Here is an 18,737-nt window from a genome sequence, read left to right as displayed (position 1 = left end):
TACAGGCATGTGCCACCACCCCTGGCTAATTTGTGTATTTTCATTTGACAGGTTTCACCATGCTGGCCAGGCTGGTCTCTTAACTCCTGATCTCAAACAATCCACCCACCTCAGCCTCCCAAAGTGCTGGGATGACAAGTGTGAGCCACTGTGCCCAGCCTAGAGTTACTTTTTGACCTAGTGATTGGTATCTACCCAAGAGAAATGAAAATATGCATCCACACAAAACCTTGTTCATGACTGCTCATAGGAGCGCTAATTTTTAGGCAATGGAGTCTTAGATATAACAGCACTATTTTTCAGTGCTGCTATGGGCAGTCATGAACATGTTTTTGTGTAGATCTATAGTAGCCAAAAGGTAGACAAAGTGGCATTGGGTTCCTTCAGTACTTGTCAAGCTGGGCTTCTAAGGGGGTCCCTGGAGTATGGGTATAGGGGTGATTAGAGTCCAGTCTCACTCACTATTAGAAAAGTGATTTAGATATGTTTTCTCACCAACCAAACCAGCAAAAAATGTCCCCCAAATGCTGAAACTAGAATCCTTGGTGTGGATGAGGAAATTGGGCAATGGGTATTGCTTAGTGGTGGGAGGGGGTGGCCTGTTTCCCTGGAGGGTGACTTGGCACCATGTCCACAGCTGCCACCCTCTGATTAAGGAATGATTCCAGATGTGTACAAAGAGCTAGTGTGGGAGGATGTCATTTCTGCCTTCTTTGTAGGAGCCTTGCATGGGACATCCTCACCCTTGTCCGACAGAGGCTATCTGGTTCTCCGGGCAGTGGGAGCACTCTGCAGCTGTTTAAAAGATAGTGTCCTACACTGCAATCAAGGCCCCTTCATGGGCCATGAACTGAGTTAGTGGACCGGGCTAGGATTTAAAAAGCAGGGAGAAAATATTAGAAAGCAGTCTTCCTAGTAAGGTTAAGTGCTGTCCTGTGACCTGTTGGTCCCAAGTTGTGTATGTGTGCAAGGACCCTGTGTTTAGAACATGTTTATACAGTGGTTCAGAGGCAGAAAAGTATGAAAACCAATGGTGTAAATAAATCCTTAAGGATATGGCATAGGGTTTATCTAGTTAAAATTTACCAAGCAGTCTATGCAACCTAATGCACGTTATGATTCCATTTTGTAAAAATAACTCACATACATGGAAAGATGCTATGGACAGTGGCTCTCTCTAGATACCAGGATTTTATTGTTTATTTATTTGTTTATTTGAGACAGAGTCTCATTCTGTTGCCCAGGCCAGAGTGAAATGGCATGATCTTGGCTCACTGCAACTGCCACCTCCTGGGTTCAAGCGATTCTCATGCCTCAGCCTCCCCAGTAGCTGGGATTACAGGTGTGCGCCACCATGCCTGGCTAACTTTTTGTACTTTTAGTAGATATGGGGTTTCACCATGTTGCCTCGGCTGGTCCCGAACTCCTGAGGTCAAGTGATCTGCTTGCCTTGGCCTCCCAAAGTGCTAGGATTACAGGCATGAGCCACTGTGCCGGCTCAGGATTTTAAAGTTATCCTGTTGCTGCTTTCATAAATTCTTTTTTCTACAATGTGCATATATTCCTTTTGGAATAATAAGCAATGAAAGGTAGCACATTGGGGTGGGGGTTGGGGGAGCACAGAAAAGAACAGGAGATTGCTTTTGCCTTAATGGAAGGGGACTCCTCACTCTCCTGGCTTCAGTGCACAAAGGCTACCAAGCTAACGAAGCAGGGTCTCACTGGGTGGCGCAGACCAGGAGAGCAGGGTGAGTGTCCCCAGGTGAGGGAACTGCACTCAGAGGGTCACACAGCTGTCAGGGGCTGGAAATTTAGGGGCTGGGGCCTCCTAGGCCTGTGGCTGAGGAAGCCTGTCCAGATGACACACACAGCTACTGACAAACGAAACCTGTACGCTCAGGCCATGTAATCAAAGAAGAGAAAGTTGATGAGCAAGATGCCGGCAGGCTGGAGGACTCCAAGAGAATGATCTGAGCATCACAGGACTAAAGAGGCCTGGAAGATTTTTTTTTTTTTCTCCAAAATATTGCAATTTGCTTAGGCAAATTGTGGCACAAATACCAATCAACATTGGATTAGTTCTTTGTTGGGTCTAGGAACCAGTGCAGAGTTGCAGTTATAACCCATACTTGTTTAATCTGTTAAATTAAAATAACGTTTACCCATGACCTTTAATTATTTCATTTTTCAAGATGGTGTGCCCTGCCCAGCATGCTATTTGGAGGTGATGTCCTGTGAAGTTCTGGTGTCTATTTTAAGTGACTGATTCCTGGTACTTACCCTCCTTGCTAACCATGTGGACCTCCCCTTTCATGCTTGCCTTCCTCATGGGAAGTGGGCTCCACGTGGGCAGGGACCATGCTATGTCCTGTTTGCTGGTAAAGCTACAGTGTCCGGCACAGAGCAGGGGTGGAGGGATGAAGGGAGGGAGGGATGAATGGAAAGTAGGTAGGCAGGTAGATGGACAGGGAAGGAGTCTGCATAAGAAAGCATTTATTCATGGTGGGGTGGAGGGTCACACATACAGGCCCTGGATGGTGTGTAGGGACTGCTTCCAGCTGTCCTTCCAGCGCTGAGCCTCCTTCATCTGAAATGTGCAGTCATCCTGGATCCTCTTCAGCTCCTCCTCAAATGATGCTAAATATTTCTAGAAGGAAGGTAGCAGGAGGGGTCCACATGAGGAGAGACATCTGGACCCTCTCCCCTAGGGCAATGCTATAACTTGCTGGCAGGTGACTTTTAACCCATTCCAGGCACTGGCAAGAGTTCCCCAAGTCACTTCTCAGGTAGAAACCAGGTAGGCCTAGTTGTTTCCCCCATTTTACAAGACAGGGAAACTGAGGCTCAGAGCCTGGCCTGGGGTCACCCAGCTAGGAGGAGGCTGATCAAGGACTAGGACCTGTGTCTATCTGACTCTAGGCTCAGCACTCCTTCCTGAGCTCTATCCCACACTGTGGCCTCTCGGGAGCTCAGGGCTCCCAGTTTTTGGGTAGGCTGGACCTCCCAGGCCTCCCGCCCTCACTGAACTCAGCAGGCCAAGCTGTACCCTCTGCCTGGGGCTTGGAGGGAAGCTTGGGGAGGGCTGACCCCGGGCACCTCAGCCTCTCCCAATAAGGGGGCCAGCTGGTCTCTGGGCAGGACAAGGTTTCTCTCTGGGCATCAGGACCAAAGGTCCACAGATCTTCAGAGCCAAGAGGTCCCTCAGGTGGCATCTGGGTGTAGCCTCCTCATCAGGCTGTCCCCAGGGGGTCTGACAGGCACTGGAATCAAATCCTGGCTCTGCCACTCTGTAGTGGCATAGAGGGGACAAGTTTCTTTAAGCCTCAGTGTCCTCATCAGTGAAATGAGGATAATAATTTTACCTCCCTTGTGGAGGTGTTAGGAGGATTCATGTCAAGAGAAGCAGCTCCCAGTAAGCACTTCCCAGTGAGTTCTCAGGAGCTGTGACCACTCCTGCTGCTGTGCCCCCTCTGAGCCTACTGCCACTATTGCTTCAGTGCCTGGTGACAACATTCCCTAGCTGTGACCCCACTGTGCCTTTGGAAAGCCTTTCTTCACCCCCAGTCTGGGTGGGATGTCCCTCAGCTGGGCTCTCGCAGCATTGGGATCATGCCTCAGACCCACACTCGCACTGGGATGGGAGATGACCCACAGCGGCGGCGTCCTCGTGCCTGTGAACAGCGACCATCCTGAGTGTTGAGACCTGCAGCTCTGGGGTGCACTGACATGTGTTGCCTGCTGCACCAACCAAATGTTGGGATGCCGGGTAATGGGAAGCTCCCCCTTCCCAAGGCAGCCAACCTGAGCTGTGCTCCCCGGGACACACCCACTCCACCCCGTCTCACCAGGTACACAGCATCTCGGGCTTCCACGGCTGCCAGGTGGCCCAGGGTGGTTTTGGTGGTGGATATCGATGATGTTGGCCGGAGAAGAATCTTGTTTTGGATGGTGACTTCAGTGGGTTTGATTCCTGGCCACTTCCTACAAACAAATGTGTGAAAATCTCACAGACTTGTCTTCATCTTTCATAATCCACCTACCATCCCTGTTGGAAAAGCTTAGCATTTCTTTGAGAAAATTATCATGGCTTTAAATATCTTAATGAAAATAAAAAACATACTGAGTGTGAATGCTGCACTTGTTCAAGCTGCTTCATATTAGCCCACACTGGTCTCATCGCTGTGCACGGTCTGGGGTTCTGGTGGGGAAGGGGAGGGCCACAGCTCAAGTTGCTTCCCCTTTCTGAGCCTCAGTTTACTCACTGATCTGCCAGCCAGGTGGTGGCCACCAGTGCCTGGTATTCTTTTCCTATGATGCTCTAAAGACCACTTCTGAGAACATAGCTGGGCATATCACTGCTCTGCTTCTTCTTGCAGAGTCACACTCTTGGGCACAGGGGACAGGCACATTGCCAGCTCTCTTCACTCATGACAGCTGGAGGGGCTCACAATGCCAGCAGTGACCCAAGAATATGTCTCCCACTGAGCCAGGCCTCCCTTTCATCATGGGACCCTTTGGTGGGTCCTTATCATGTGAACTAATAGCTGTTGAGCTGTTCATATGTGCTGGGGCACCTCATGTACTACCTCATCTAACTTTCTCTTGATCAAGGTAGGTGGCCATGCCCATTTCATAGATGAGGAAACCTAAGGCTCAGAACACAATGCCTTTCCCAGGTCTGTCTGACTTCAGAGCCCAAGCCCCTAACCATTACCCTGCACCACCCCCCAGCAGATACAGCCATTTACAGTAGTCCTTGCTGCTCTTGGCTCTCACCTGCTTCCACGTTCAATCAGGGGTTTCTCACTCTCTTCCTTCAGGGAGAGCCCAGCGAGTTTCCTTCGTATGAGCATTGATATTTTCTGTTTGGGGGGCTCCATCCCTAGAGGCAAGAGACAGGATAGTGACTGCAGCCACACCGACAGCCTGAGATAGAGGGATTTCCCTGGCATTACACTTAGAGGCGGGAGGACTGGCGCCCCTCCTCCCCACTCGGAGTTATGGCAGGCTGAGCCCTCGCCATGGAGAAGCTGAATGTACCAGCCACACAGCTCGGGGCGGTGGCAGAGGCAGGGGGTCATGGCTGGAGGAATTTGAGCAGTGGTGTGGGTGCTGTTCCCAGCTCCAAACCCGAGCTTGATGCTCTGACCTTCCTGCAGTTTCCATGAGTCCCAGGATATGCTTCATAGAGCCTTCTTTGGCTTAGGCTAGCTCATACGGGTTCCAGACTAAGAACCTCCCCTGGAACAAACACGTTCAAGGTTGTCCCTTGACTATCTAGCTCAATAAGCCAATCTTTGATGCTCTGATGTTCTTTCTAGATCAGGGGGTGAGAGGGTGCAGGGCTCTGTGTGCAGAGAACCAGCAGGCAACCTGTACACTCCTCTGCCATGAATGGCAAGGCCAGGTGGTCTGGCTCAGAAGCTGAGTTACAGAGCAGGCAGAGGCCTCCTAGGGCCTGGTGCAGGGAGTCTTCCTGGCTCAGGGGTTCCTTGCAAGGGACTGTGATCGGCTCCACTACCAGCTCACCTGCCTGTTCTCTCTGGGGTCTCGACCCCAGCATCTCTGCAAGGCCCTGATTTCCCAAACGAGGCTCACCCTTGACAGAGACCTCTGATATAGAAAAGTGACCAACACTTCAAAAATGTGTACACACTTTGATCCAGATGCCGCACTTCTAGGAGTCTGTTGCCCTAGAGATGCATGGATGCAGAGATTCTCTTCAGTATAATTACAGGGGTGGGAAACTGGAAATGGTTCAAAGTTCAATAGCAAAGGGACTAATTAGTAAGTTACAGTGCTTATTAAATTATGGTGTGCAACAACTGAAAACGCTGAAGAAGAGAAGTGTTGACTGGCCAGCCGGGTCAAGGTTCACCTGCAGGGAAATCAGGTCACAAAAGTGTCCAAGCCCTGTAATCTTCCCCAGCCACCCTGACACACAGGCCTGTGCCCAAAGGGAAAGGTCTGGCAGGATGAACAGCAAGTGCAAAGGGTGCTGCTTTCAGGGCGGAAGGACTGTGTTCTTCACTTGCTTCTTGGTTCATACTGATTTTCTTGTTTTACCGGAATGAACGTTTATTGTTTTTGTAATAAAAACCTTTACAAATAAAAAGGATATATTTTAATTACTTTATAGATCAGTGATAAATGGATAACATTTAATGTATGATTTTAATCTTATAGCTATAAAAGTAATATGTACATTATTAAAAACGTAAACATCACTTCGTGATGGAAAAAAAAAAGGTTTTAGGGATCTCTCTCAATCCCACCCAGTAGAGGTGATCATCAGCAGTTTGGTACCAGTCTCTGTCTCTGTCTCTCACACAGATTCATTTAAACAGATGTGAGTATGCATGTTGATATCATGCATGTGTTTTAAAAGATGGGATCATAGACGTGTTCTGTTTGTCCATTTGTTTTTTCACACAACAGCCCTCCTTCATGTCTTTCCGTGTCAGCACATGCAGACCTAGTTTAACAGCTGCATGGTATTTACCTGCACATCTGGCACCCTCATTGATGCATCCAATTTTCTTTTCTTTTTTTTTTTTTTTGAGTCAGGGTCTTGCTCTGTCACCAGGCTGGAGTGCAGTGGTGTGATCAAGGCTCATGGCAGCCTCGACTTCCCAGACTTAAGCCATCTTCCCACCTCAGCACCCTCCCAACCGCCCTCCACCTCCAGGAGCTGGAGCTGGAACTACACGTGCACACCACCACACCGAGCTAATCTTTAAATTTTTAGTAGAGATGCGGTTTTGCCATGTTGCCCTGGCTTGTCTCAAACTCCTGGGCTCAAGAGATCCACCCGCCTCAGCCTCTCAAGTGCTGGGACTACAGGTGTGGGCCACTGTGCCTGGCCCATTGAATTTTCTGTATATCGATGTTAGTGTTGCTTCCAATTCTTTGCCATTTCAAACAGTGCTGTGAATATTTTTGAACATATACCTTTGAAAAAGTGTCCAAGTATTTCTTTCAGATAAATTCCTAGAATTAGACATGCTAGGCCAAATGTCTAAACGCTCAGAATTTTGACAGGGACTGACAAATTGTTCTCTATGACAGCGGTATCCATGTATGCTCTACCAAGAGCCTCTGCGGAGTCTCTGTTTCTTGACATTCTTTTACGTTGTTACCAAATGGAAAAACTTTGCCAGGCTATTGGTGAGAAATGATATCTAAATAATATTTAGATTTTCATTTTTCATCATCAGTGAAGTTGAGCATCTTTTACAGTGACTAGCCATAGGAACTGCTTCTCTTTTGAAGAGCATGGGTTTGTCCTTTGTCTTTTTAAAAATTTGACCTGTGAGAGTTCTTTGTACCATAGGGATATTAACCCTTTCTCTGATCTGTAAGTTGTGAGGAATACTTTTCCAGTTTGTGGTTTATCTTTCCATCTATTGACATGTTTCTGTTTTTGTTTTGGCTACAAAGAGCCAGCCATTCCCTCTATGGCTTCTAGCTCTCCTGTCATACTTAGAAAAGCTGTCCCTAACCCCAAGAATATGGAAATGTTTACTCAATAGGGTTTCATTTTTTATATATAAACATTGGGCCATCTGGCATTTGCTTTTTAATCAAAAAATTATTTTTAAGGAAAACAAAAATTAATCAGTTCCCTCAATGGATCACCTGTTTTCACTCTGATAGAGTTGGGGAAAGCAGACCCCTGCCCAACCTAGCCCTCACTAGCCCCCCGGGGCCAGGACACAAGGCTGGTGGTGCCTCTTACTTGCAACCTGGACGTCGTCAATGGTGACCACCTCATCCAACTGCAGTAGGAACTTCTCGGTGAAGGCAGCCAAGTTGGTTATGAAAACCTGGCCATTCCTTCTGGTACATTCCTGGAAAAAACATGGCGAGAACAGTGCTGCTGGGAGAGGATCATCCCTCCAAGGCCAGCTGAAGAGGGGATGGGTGAACTCTGCAGGGAGATCTGGGGACCCAAGCCATTATAGCCACTATGTCCAAGTAACCAGCATCTGGCCCTCAGCCAGGAGGCCTCTCCCAAGATGTGATCTGGTTTAAACATAAGAAATGATTCAGAAATGGACAAGGGACACAGATAATTCACAGATGAGGAAATAAAACTAGACATGGATCACAAAATAAAAGTTATCATTAGTAATTTTATAATTAATTAATTTAGAAGTCAAAAAGGATACAAGTTAAAACACCAATAATGGCCATTTTTACCTACAAAACCTAACCACGATCATGTCTGCTTTGGCCAAGATATCAACAAAGGGCTGCACCTGGTGCTGTCAGTGGCTGTCCATTGAGCTATTTTTGGAGCGTGTCTGGACTGGGGAATAATAGTATCACTGACCTACCTCCAGCTTCTCCCTGTTCATCCTAATCATGCTGTCCAGCTCTTCCTGCCTTTTGTCTTCACTTAAGTGTAGAGACTCCATTTCTTGGAAATGTATGGGGTGTCCAAGATTTAGATGGAGCTTCTGGGCATTTTTGTCCTTTAATCAAACAATCCAGAATTCAGCGGTGATGTTAACCCACCAAAAGTCACTGACCTATGTCTTCTGTCAATTATGATTATGGCCAGACTCATGTGTCCTCTGACCTGGGTGTATGGGGGTGATGGGTGGGCAGAAGAGTGGCAGAGGGGTTAAGAGGGGGGCATGGCTGGAGCTGACTCAAGGGGTTTGGAAGAGAAAAGGCTGAGCATCTGTCCAGCACAATCAGAGCTTTAGTCCAGTGAAATCAGTAGCACCCGTGTTCCACAGCTCCAAAGACCAGTGTGGACAATTATTGTTATCTCAATGAGTACAGCCCCATGGAACCCAGCACACCCACCCACTATAGCCAACAAGGAGTTTACTGAACACCTTCTATGTAGAAGCTGTTGGCTCAGTTCTTATTTTGCCAATGGCTCCTGTCCCTCAGACCCCATCCAAAAATCCCAAGCCCAGCTCACCTTCTTCCCTTGGACTTGGCCCTTCCCACAACCTGCCACCATTTCTGAACTCCCAGTTTCCCTGGTCCTGGAGTGGAAGGGCTCATCCTAAGGCCCTCACCTTTCTTTTCTCCAGCTGCTTCTGCTGTCCCTCAAACTGTCCTCGGATCTCCTTTACGGAGGTGCAAAACATTTTCCAGTGGTGCTCCTTGAAATTCTCCATCACCAGCCAACACACTTGGGGCAGCAGCTCCTCAAATCTCCTCATCTGGATCCGTAATTCTGCCAGAATTGCGGGTAAGAGGCCAAGGGAGGGAACAGATTAGAATCAAGTTGCAGAGGTGATCTCTACAACGAGGCCCAAAGCAGCTTCCCAAAGACAAAATATTGGTCTCCAATGTGGTAACAGCTATTCCATTGAAAGGGGTCCTGAGATCAAACCAGTATAGAAAATACAGGGTTAGCCAGTTGCAGTGGCTTACACCTGTAATCCCAGCACTTTGGGAGGCTGAGGTGTGAGGATTGCTAGAGACCAGGAGTTTAAGACCAGCTTGGGCAACATAGCAAGACCCTGTCTCTAAAAAAAAATTTAAACATTAGCCAGGCATGATGGTACACGCCAGCTACTCAGGAGGCTAAAGTGGGAAGATTGCTTGAGCCCAGGAGTTTGAGGCTATGGTGAACTATAATTGCACCACACTGTAGCCTGGTCCACAGAGTGAGACCCTCTCTTTAAAATAAAATAAAATAAAAATAAAATAAAATAAAATAAAGGCTTAAATAAATTCAAAGGGCTTCTCCTATATACTCTGCAGACTTCTCATCTCATTTAAAATGCATGGTGTCTCTTGGCATTTTTGGCAAGTTCTCATCCATTATTTTGACTATTGCCTTGATTCTAGGTCTTCTTTCTCTGTATCTCCAAATGGCTGTATGTTAGACCTGCTCTTTCATTCACGTCTCTTTACCTCTCTCCCATATTTTCATCTCTTTATCTTTCTGTGTTATATTCTGGTTATTTTCTTTGGATTTGTCTTCCAGTTCACCAACTCTACTTTCAGCTATATGTAACCTCGTAGTAAAGTAATGCATAGTTTTAAAATTTCAACTCTTAATTTTTCCTTCATAAAAGTTCTATTTTATTCTCTTTTATAGCTACTTGGTCACTTTCATAGTCTCTTGCTTCTTATTCATGTTTCCAATTCCCCTTTTATTTGATTAGAAGTGTATTATTTTATGTTCTGTGTCCAATACTTATAATATCTGAAGTCTTTGCTGGTCTCCTGCTGCCTCTTTCTCAAGGCATTTTATTTCCTTGTGTTTATGGGGATTTTGTTGCTCTTTGTTTATTACTGTGAGCTCTTATTCTGGGCATTTTATTTGTGGGAATCCTTTGAGGCCTGAACTGAAGGTAAGTTTTCCTAGAGAGAATTTGTTATATCTCCAACAAACAAGCTTCTGAACACCAAAAACTCAAGATCATTTTAAGCTCAGTTATTAGCTTGAGATCTTTTGGATGAGCCACAAAAGCAAAATTGAATTCATGTTTAGATAAGTGTGAATTATCTAAACATAAATTTAGAAACCACACAGGTACTGGCATATAGTTCTGGATTTCTCTTTGGAGTTTTTTTTTTTCTTCACCCAGTACCATGGTTTTTGATAAAACAGTTTCCTTCTCATTGCTGGAGGGACAGAGGGAGGAGCTTGGTTTCCGTCTCATTTGCCTTACTCTGGAAGCCCTGTTGGGTTCCAGCTTTAGGTGGCTTGCTCCTTTTAGACTTCCCACTTTGGAGGTCTGTGGATTTGTCTCTTGTTCCCAATACCCTGGAGGCCATGAAAATAGAGGCTCAAGTTCACCTGGGAGTCAGCAAATGCCCCTAGGGCAATAACCAGGGTTACTACTCAATTTTTCACTCAGAGTTTCTATTTTCACTTAATTTTTGGCTTTTGTGTGTTTCTCACTTTACAGATAGCTTTCTAATGCATTTAAAAGATTTTGTTACAAAAATATCTTATGCAGCATTTTACATGTTTTTAGTGGGAGACTGAATCCCCCATTAGCCTGCCAAGCTGCAGGAAATAGAAGTCTTCACTAGTTGTGAGTTTACCAGAGAGGGATGCAGTCTGCAGCATTTTCCAACCCCATTTGACCACGGAACCCTTGTTTTGAGGACGATCATGTAGGATGGGATCCCCCAGAGTTCACATGGGGGAAATTCTGAGCTAGAGAAACACAACAATGCCTACAGTTTCAATTCCAGTCATTCAACAACCACAGCTATGAACACTATCACTGCTTAATTTCCTGCACATGCCAAGTCTGTGTGAGGGACTTAATCCTTCTGTGGTGGGTGTTATTAATATCTGCAGTCCACAGACAAGAAAACTGAGGCTTTGGCTGGGCGCAGTGGCTCATGTCTGTAATCCCAGCACTTTGGGAGGCCAAGGCAGGCAGACCATTGGAGGTCAGGAGTTCGAGATCAGCCTGGTCAATGTGGTGAAACCCTATCTTTACTAAAAATACAAAAATTGGCCAGGTATGGTGACATGTGCCCGTAGTCCCAGCTACTCAGGAGGCTGGGGCAGGAGAGTCTCTTGAACCCAGGAGACGGAGGTTACAGTGAGCCGAGATTGCGGATCACGCCACTGCACTCCAGCCTGGGCAACAGAGTGAGACTCTCCCTAAAAAAAAAAAAAAAAAGAAAGAAAGAAAGAAAACTGAGGCTCAAGAGGTGAGATCATTTGGCCAAGGTAATACAGCTGGGAAGTGGCAGTGCTGGGTCGTGGCCCAGGTTTGGGTATCCCCTGAACTCTCCTCCTTCTACCCAGAGGGCCTCTGAAACTGCACAGTAGACCACAGCAAAGTGTGACAGATTCATACAATGGAATATTATTCATGGATAAAAAGAAATGAAGTACTAGCACCATCTACAACATGCATAAACCTTGAAATATTATGCAAAATGAGATAAGCCAGTCCCAAAGACTACGTACTATACAATTCTATTCTCATAAAAGTAAAGAATAAGGAAGTCTATAGAGACAGAAAGTAGATTAGTGGTTGCTTTAGGCTGGGGAGGGGCTGAGAGTGGGGTTTCTAAAATTGATAGTAGCGGTGCCTGCATAACTGTAAATAAACTAAAAACCACACTGAGTATACTACGCGGGTAAATTTTATGGTATGCAAGTATCTCAGTAAAGCTGTCAAAAATATCTGTAGAAGAAACAAAATATTTTTAGAGGTACAAATCACCATATTTCTCAAGAAAAGTCAACTTTTTTCTTGCGTGGTTGCATTTCCCCAGTAAAATCTGGTTATTGTTTTTACCTAATTTTAAGAGGTCAGCTTTTCACAGGGAAGCTCCTCTGCCTGCCCTAGAGGGGAGGATCCAGGCCACAAGGCCAAGGCTGAGCTCCATCACTGGCTTCACACCCTACCCGGCTCTCCATGCCTACCTGCTGCCTATACTCACCTATGAGGCAGGAGTTGTGGTACTTATTTGCCTGGCTCTGGTAATCCAGGATCTTTTTGCCGATGTTCTCGGCGCACTGGTCAAAGGTGTCATACATGCAATCAGGCCTGGTGACCGGGCGTTTTTCTTTACGGTAGAACTCCTGCCAGAGAGGGTGACCATGTGCGCGTGAGGACCCCATGGGACTCTGGCTCTTGCTCCTGGGATCCACCAGCCTGCCCTCACCTCCACACTCCCTAGCCTTTGCTCGTGGCTTCCCCTGTGGAGGTGACACAGGCAGACACTCCTTCTTCCCTGTCCGCACGTGTTGCCTCCCTGGGCCCACCTGGAGTGAGTGGGGCCATGGCCAGCCCTTGTTATTTCCTGAGTGACTGGCGAGAATCCTATTTATTCTTCAAGACCCAAATCAATGGAATCTCAAATTGGTGACCAGGTTGGGAGCTTACAAGGAAGTGCCAAGCTGGGTATAGGCTGCAGGCCACAAAGATGCGTGAGCCAGGGACCCTGCCCTGAAGGAGGCAGACAGACCTGTGGGAGGCAGAAAGGAGAACTCACCCACACCACGGTGCAGGGTGTGCGGGCACAGGGCACCGGGCAGCTTGTCTGGTGCCTGCTCCCACTGCCCCACCTCCTTCTGTGTCCCTGCCACATCTGTCAGCTTCCCACGGGGCCTGGGTGCCTTGGGGACAGAGGGTGGGCTTGTTCCTCTTGGCACACACAGTACCTGACATGCAGTTGGTGTCTTAAGAAATGTTTGGTGATCAATTAGATGAATGAATGAGGTTTGGTTTCTAGAAGGAAAAAAACTCATGGGGAGGTGACAGAAGCTGGGGAGCTGTGGTCATGGCGGGGATGGAATCCTCTCTTCCTCATTTTCCCCCAAGTGGCCATGATCAGCACACTGCAGAAGGTAGCGGTGGCTTCCAGGGCGGGCACAGGCCATGGGTGGTAGTCCTCACCTCTGCAACCGCCAGCAGGTTCTCATTGCTTTCCCAGAGGAGGGTCAAGATGATCCCCTTAAAATCCCTGCAACACACAGGAGACAGATACCTGAGGGGCCTGGTCTAGACACACCAACATGGACAAAACCAAACGAGCAGAACTTTCCAAGTCCTCTGTTCTGGCCATGACACTCCTTGAAATTACTCACTGCTGCCCCAGGACCTCTGCACACTCTGATTCCACTCCATAACAGCAGCTAACTTTCTTCTCTTCTCGGTTGCATTTGTTCCTGCCCTTCCTCAGACCCCAGCTCAGCAGCAATTTCTGACCACCTGGTTTTAATGATCTTGGATTAATGCCCCCTCAGCCTTATGACACATGCCAATCAGGTGGGTTTGGGATTGATTTATGTGACTGGCTGATTAACCTCCATCTCTCCCAGCAGACTGTGAAGGCCACCAGGTGTTTAAGATCATAAACGGGAGGCCATCAGGCCGAAACGGTTCCAGTGCCTGGAGTTTCTCGCTAGAAAACAAACCCAACTCAGAATGAATGGTCATCATCTAGGAAAATGAAATATAAGCTTAACCAATCAGAAACAGCCAACTAGGAACTTCTCACTTTAACCAAACAAATATTTTCTTTGCCTTCCTTCTATGAACACCTTATAAAAGGTTTCCCCTGGTGTTCCCTGAATCGCTTGGGGTCTGGCACTGCCCAATTCATGAATCACTGACTGTTCAAATAAACTCACCAACATTTTAATGTGCTTGAGTTTATCTTTTGACACAGGACATGGACCTGTCTGTACTTGTTCACCATGGAATCCCCGGCCCCATTGCAGTGCCTGCACCGGGCAGCGCCTCGATTAGCTGAAAGAATGATTACTCATAAATAGTAATCAAATGAACAGGACTTCATGCAGGACCAAACCTCCTCCTGCATCGAGCTATAAAAATTAGAGAGCCGAAGTATTCACGGTGCAGGAGCGTCCTTGGGTGTGGGACAAGGGAACTGTCTACCTGCCAGCTGGAGGCCACACCTGGGCTGCCTGATGTCACAGCCATCCTCTGCAAAGTTCATGACCCCAGAGATGAGGGTCCCAGGGTGAAAGGGCGGATGAGAGGGGGCCACTGTTTGGGGGGATCTCTAATACAGGGGGACAGGGAGCTCCTTTGTGGAACTTGACTTTCTTCGAAGGCTTTTCGTTTTCTGAACTTGGAATTTTGCTTGTTTGCTTGCAATGAAGCTCTACTAAGTTTAACTGCTTTTGTTTTCATCATTGGAGTTACAATAAAGGAAAAGAGAAATGGGGGAAAGTACTGAAAAAAAGTACAAAAAAAAAAGCTCAGACCTCGAACGGGGTCTGCTGCCCTACCACCAGGGAATGCTTGTTAGCTTGGAAAATGTGAGATGTTGATGAAAATGTTTCTCAACAAATTCAGGTGAAATGGGCTGAGACAAACTGACCTTGACCTTTGCTATCCCCCCTCACCCCTCCTCTGCTTGGACCTGCCGTTCCCCTTTCTGATTTTTCCCCTCAGCTGAGTCACATTTGCTGCCCCTCCCAACCCAAAACAGGTTAAATGTAGTCAAAAGGAAAGGTGTTGTTACTCACTCAGCAGCAGGAGGAGGCTTGTCCCCAAGCACCTGGTACTTTCTCTCCATTTTGTTGAGCTTGGGGTGCCGTGTGAAGCTGTGGGACAAAGGTGGGTGGGTGGTCTGGAGGCCGTGGACAGACGCAAGGCAGGTCTGAGCCTGCAGGATCCCTGCCTGGGTTTCTGGAGGCATGGGGCCTGCCCGTGGGCAACCGGACTCCCATTTCTAGGTCCCAGCCCTTTGAGACGTGTCCCTTCTTAACAGCTGTGAGTCTACCTTACCGTGGGTTGAAACCTTAACCACCTTAACTGCTGAAAGCCAACCACAGCTGCTGTGAGAGGGCGAGGGGCGGAGGTGCTCAGGCCCAGAAATTTGCATTCTTGCTTCCCCGTGATGAGGACCCAAAGGAAAAAAACATTGAGTCACAGGTAGGGTTGCTAGATTTAGCCATAACAATACAGTACGCCCATTTAAATTTGAATTTCATATAAACAGAGTAATTTTCAGTATTAGTGTATCACGTGCAGCATTTGGGACATACTTATGCTAAAAAAATTAGGTGGTGTTGATCTGAAATTCCAGTGTAGATGGGCACCCTCTCTTTTATCTGGCAGCCCTAGTGACATGGACTTCATTTTGTAACCTCTGAGAGACTGAACATGGAAACAGGTCATGGCCGGATCATATAAAAAACAGAGCTCTGTCCCGTGATGTGCAGCAACCTAACCAGGAGGCCGCCCCACCTTAGCTACAAGAAACCCCCCAGGAAGTCAGCCTGCTCTAAGTCAGATTTGCAGGAAGTGAGATTGTCGACCCTGGGGATGGTCCAGGAAGCTACAATATCACCTATAATAGTAGGCCCCAAACGGCCAGGACTTAATAAATGACAGCTTCCCTAATGTTTGTCCTCATTTCCAACTTTGGGTCAACCAGAGAAAGCCAAACATGTTCCCTAACCAATCACATGGGATGCCCTGCTTTCGGTGGGCAGCCTCCAGCTTCCCTATGCTAGCATCCCCTAACCAGCGCACAGCTAGAGAGGAGGGTAATGCTTCCCACTCCTCTGCCTGCCCTGGGAGCTCTGCTGAAACGCCCTGGATGGTGGCTGACTCTCTGCTGCGGTCAGGTCTGAGCCAATAGCCTTTGCTCTTCTCATATGGCTGGTCTTTGTTTCTTTCCTCATTGCACACAGCACGCATGCTCAAAAAGACCTTCTGGAGGGAAAGGCAAAGCAGGGATTCCCCTTGCCTTCTCAAAACCAGGAACGAACCCATGTCAACCAGGTTGACACAAAGAGCTAGCAAGTCTACTCAGCCACGGGGCTTCTGATATGCACCTTCCATAAAATCTGCATGTGGGGTAAACTTTGAGTCTAACGACCCCACTGAGACTTGGTGGGCAGGGTGCCAAGGACCAGAACCCTTTCTGCTCTGTGATGTCCCTCCAGGAAAGCCATCTGCCCTGTCTTTCTAACCATGACCATGTGTGGAAGGTGGCAGGGCTGAGATCCATCAGCACCATGGACAACCAGCAAACCAAGGATGGCGCCTGACTAAAGCCGGCATCAGAGCTCACCCCTTGCTGCACCCTGTGGAGTCCCAGAGCTGTGAGCACTGTGGTGCCTTCTCAGGTAAAGCCTGGGAAAGCCATAGGTCGTCTCCTGCCTTTGTGTGGGGGGATGAACTGGGAAGGGGCGATTCTGGCTGCCCTGTGTCCTACCTGCTTGCAGAGGTGCCACTGGCGCTGGGCACAGCCTTCTTCCCAGAGTTTTCTGGCCAGCACCGATGTCGCTTGAAGCCTTTGGGTGACGAGGGCCCAGGACAGGAGCAGAGGACAGGAGGTGAGAATGGGCCACACAGTACCACCAGCCCCCCCCTCACTGCTGCCCTGAGACCCACAGGCCTGTGTGCCTCTACCTGTCTGGGACCGATCTTTGTCACAATGGTGGGTTGGCCATTTTGTGTTGGGAAGTCTGAAACCAAAGGAAAGGGTGTGAGCTCTTCTATGGTGACCATGGGGACAGCTCAGGCCGGGCTCTGAGCAGCATTCCAGTTAGTCCTCAGCACCACGTCAGTCAGTCCTGTCACGAGCCCCATTTCAGATGAGGAACTGGGGCTCTGGGTGGGTAAGCCCTTTGCCTGAGGTCACAGGCTCTCAGGGGTGGACTCACGTGGGAACCCCAGTGTGTGGGGCCCCAAAGCTGGTCCCTGAAGGTCCAGGGCCAGGGCAGGGGTGGCAGGGCCTCAGGTGCACCCTGGGGCCACTCACTGTAGGATCTTCCTGATCACATCCACAGCTGGGTCTTCAATCAGGGGCTTCCCCATGCGGCTCAGCTGGGCGAAGGACTCAGGGGTGACCACATCCGGCTTGGCCTCCTCCTCAAGGGCTTCTGAAGATGTCAGGATGTCACTCTCTTGCTCCAGGTCCTTCAGGATGGTATTCTGCAGGCCAGAGAGAAGGGTCTGAGTGTGTAAGGACCGGCCCAGGTGCCAGCGAGGCAGCAGGTCGAATTCATGTTCCCTCCCACCCTGCCTCAGTGGAGTGGCTGCAGGCAAACTGACTGACCTCATTGAGCCACTGTTTTCTCCTCTGTAAAGTGATCTCCCTTACAAAGCCATTAATTCATTCATCCGTTTATTCATGCCTTTAGAAATGTTTCCCGGGTGCCTGCTCTTCACAAGCCTCTGCCCGTATTCTAGGAACACAGGGGCCAGGAGGCCATATATGACCCCTCTCGTCTCAGAGTTTGTGGTTTAGTCAGAAAAGACAGACATTTAACTTGCACTCATACCAATAAATGCTTCTCCAGAACTGGGACCAGTGCTGTGAAAAAAAAGTTCCAGTATCTTCTGTGAGATTGAAGTTAGACCTGCAGATGTGCCTGGTCAATGTTTTTGACCAAATGGATGAGGGAATGAATGCCAGGCTGAGTGAGTGGCCAACTCCTCTTGAGCAGGCTCCTAGAGAAAGTGTGGAATTGGTGCCCGCGGTGAGCACCTAGGCTGTTCTCTCTTTCATTCTGAGTCTCATCTTAGCAATGGCCTGTCAGTCCCTTGAGTGAAGGTCCTGGGAGACCTTCACTCAGGGTCTCCTGGTCACTCAATACCTTCATGCTAGACCCTTGGAGCCCCATTGCACCAGAGGTAGATGGATGCCTGGTGCTGGCTGCATGGTGGGAAGGGCCTCCCCATGGAAGGAAGGCTGGTTAAGGATTGGCAGTGAGAACAGGGCCTAGCATTGCTCTACTCTGCAGACATTGGTTCTCGGGCCCTTCCCTGGAAGTTGGCTGAGCATCTCAGCCCATTGTGAGGTGTGGGCAGGAGTGGGGGTGATGCAGGCTCTGCCCATAGAGGCTTGCAGTCTCAGGACAGACAGCCTCCGAAATGGAGACTCCACCGTGTGGTCTGCAGGCTGTTGGGGAAGTGGGAGGTACTATGGGCTAGGAGACCCCGACCCAGACCAGGGGGTGAGAGGAGGCTTGGTGGGGAGTGACATCTTAGGCAGAGTGAGAGGGATGAAGAGGCATGGAGGACAAGCCACAGAGGCTGCTGTGTGTCCAGTGAAAGGGTTTGGACTTTGCCCCAAGGGTAGGGGAGTGACATGGTCAGACCATCCTCTTCCGGCCATATTCAGGGAACAGACCATGGGAGATGTGAGAGGATGTGGGCATCAGGCAGGCAAGAGGCAGGGGTCTGGATGAGGTGTTGGGGATGCCATGGGGAGAAGCCAGGGCTGCCCCTGGGTGCAGGAGGGAAGGAAGAGGCTGAGAGGTGGGACTGGCTTGAGATTCCGTGCATAGGGTG

The 18,737-nt window shown here is 48.5% G+C and overlaps 1 protein-coding gene across 1 annotated transcript in view; it reads right to left on the bottom strand.

Moving 5' to 3' along the window:
* Window positions 1-2,476: 2,476 nt before the first annotated feature.
* The window catches only part of LOC105477180 (coiled-coil domain containing 180), a 69,709-nt gene continuing 53,448 nt past the window's right edge, over window positions 2,477-18,737 (bottom strand). Inside the window, 12 exon segments of the mRNA XM_071078041.1 lie at window positions 2,477-2,647; window positions 3,846-3,981; window positions 4,777-4,882; window positions 7,739-7,850; window positions 8,340-8,477; window positions 9,039-9,199; window positions 12,394-12,535; window positions 13,353-13,419; window positions 14,954-15,031; window positions 16,654-16,787; window positions 16,789-16,906; window positions 17,203-17,375. Of these exon segments, the coding sequence (XP_070934142.1) occupies window positions 2,516-2,647; window positions 3,846-3,981; window positions 4,777-4,882; window positions 7,739-7,850; window positions 8,340-8,477; window positions 9,039-9,199; window positions 12,394-12,535; window positions 13,353-13,419; window positions 14,954-15,031; window positions 16,654-16,787; window positions 16,789-16,906; window positions 17,203-17,375 (1,497 nt within the window). The 3' untranslated portion in view covers window positions 2,477-2,515.

The sequence above is a fragment of the Macaca nemestrina genome, chromosome 14 (assembly GCF_043159975.1).
Source record: "Macaca nemestrina isolate mMacNem1 chromosome 14, mMacNem.hap1, whole genome shotgun sequence".
NCBI lineage: Eukaryota > Metazoa > Chordata > Mammalia > Primates > Cercopithecidae > Macaca > Macaca nemestrina.
Note: the sequence above shows the minus strand (reverse complement) of the source record. Positions and strands in the feature narration are given on the sequence as shown.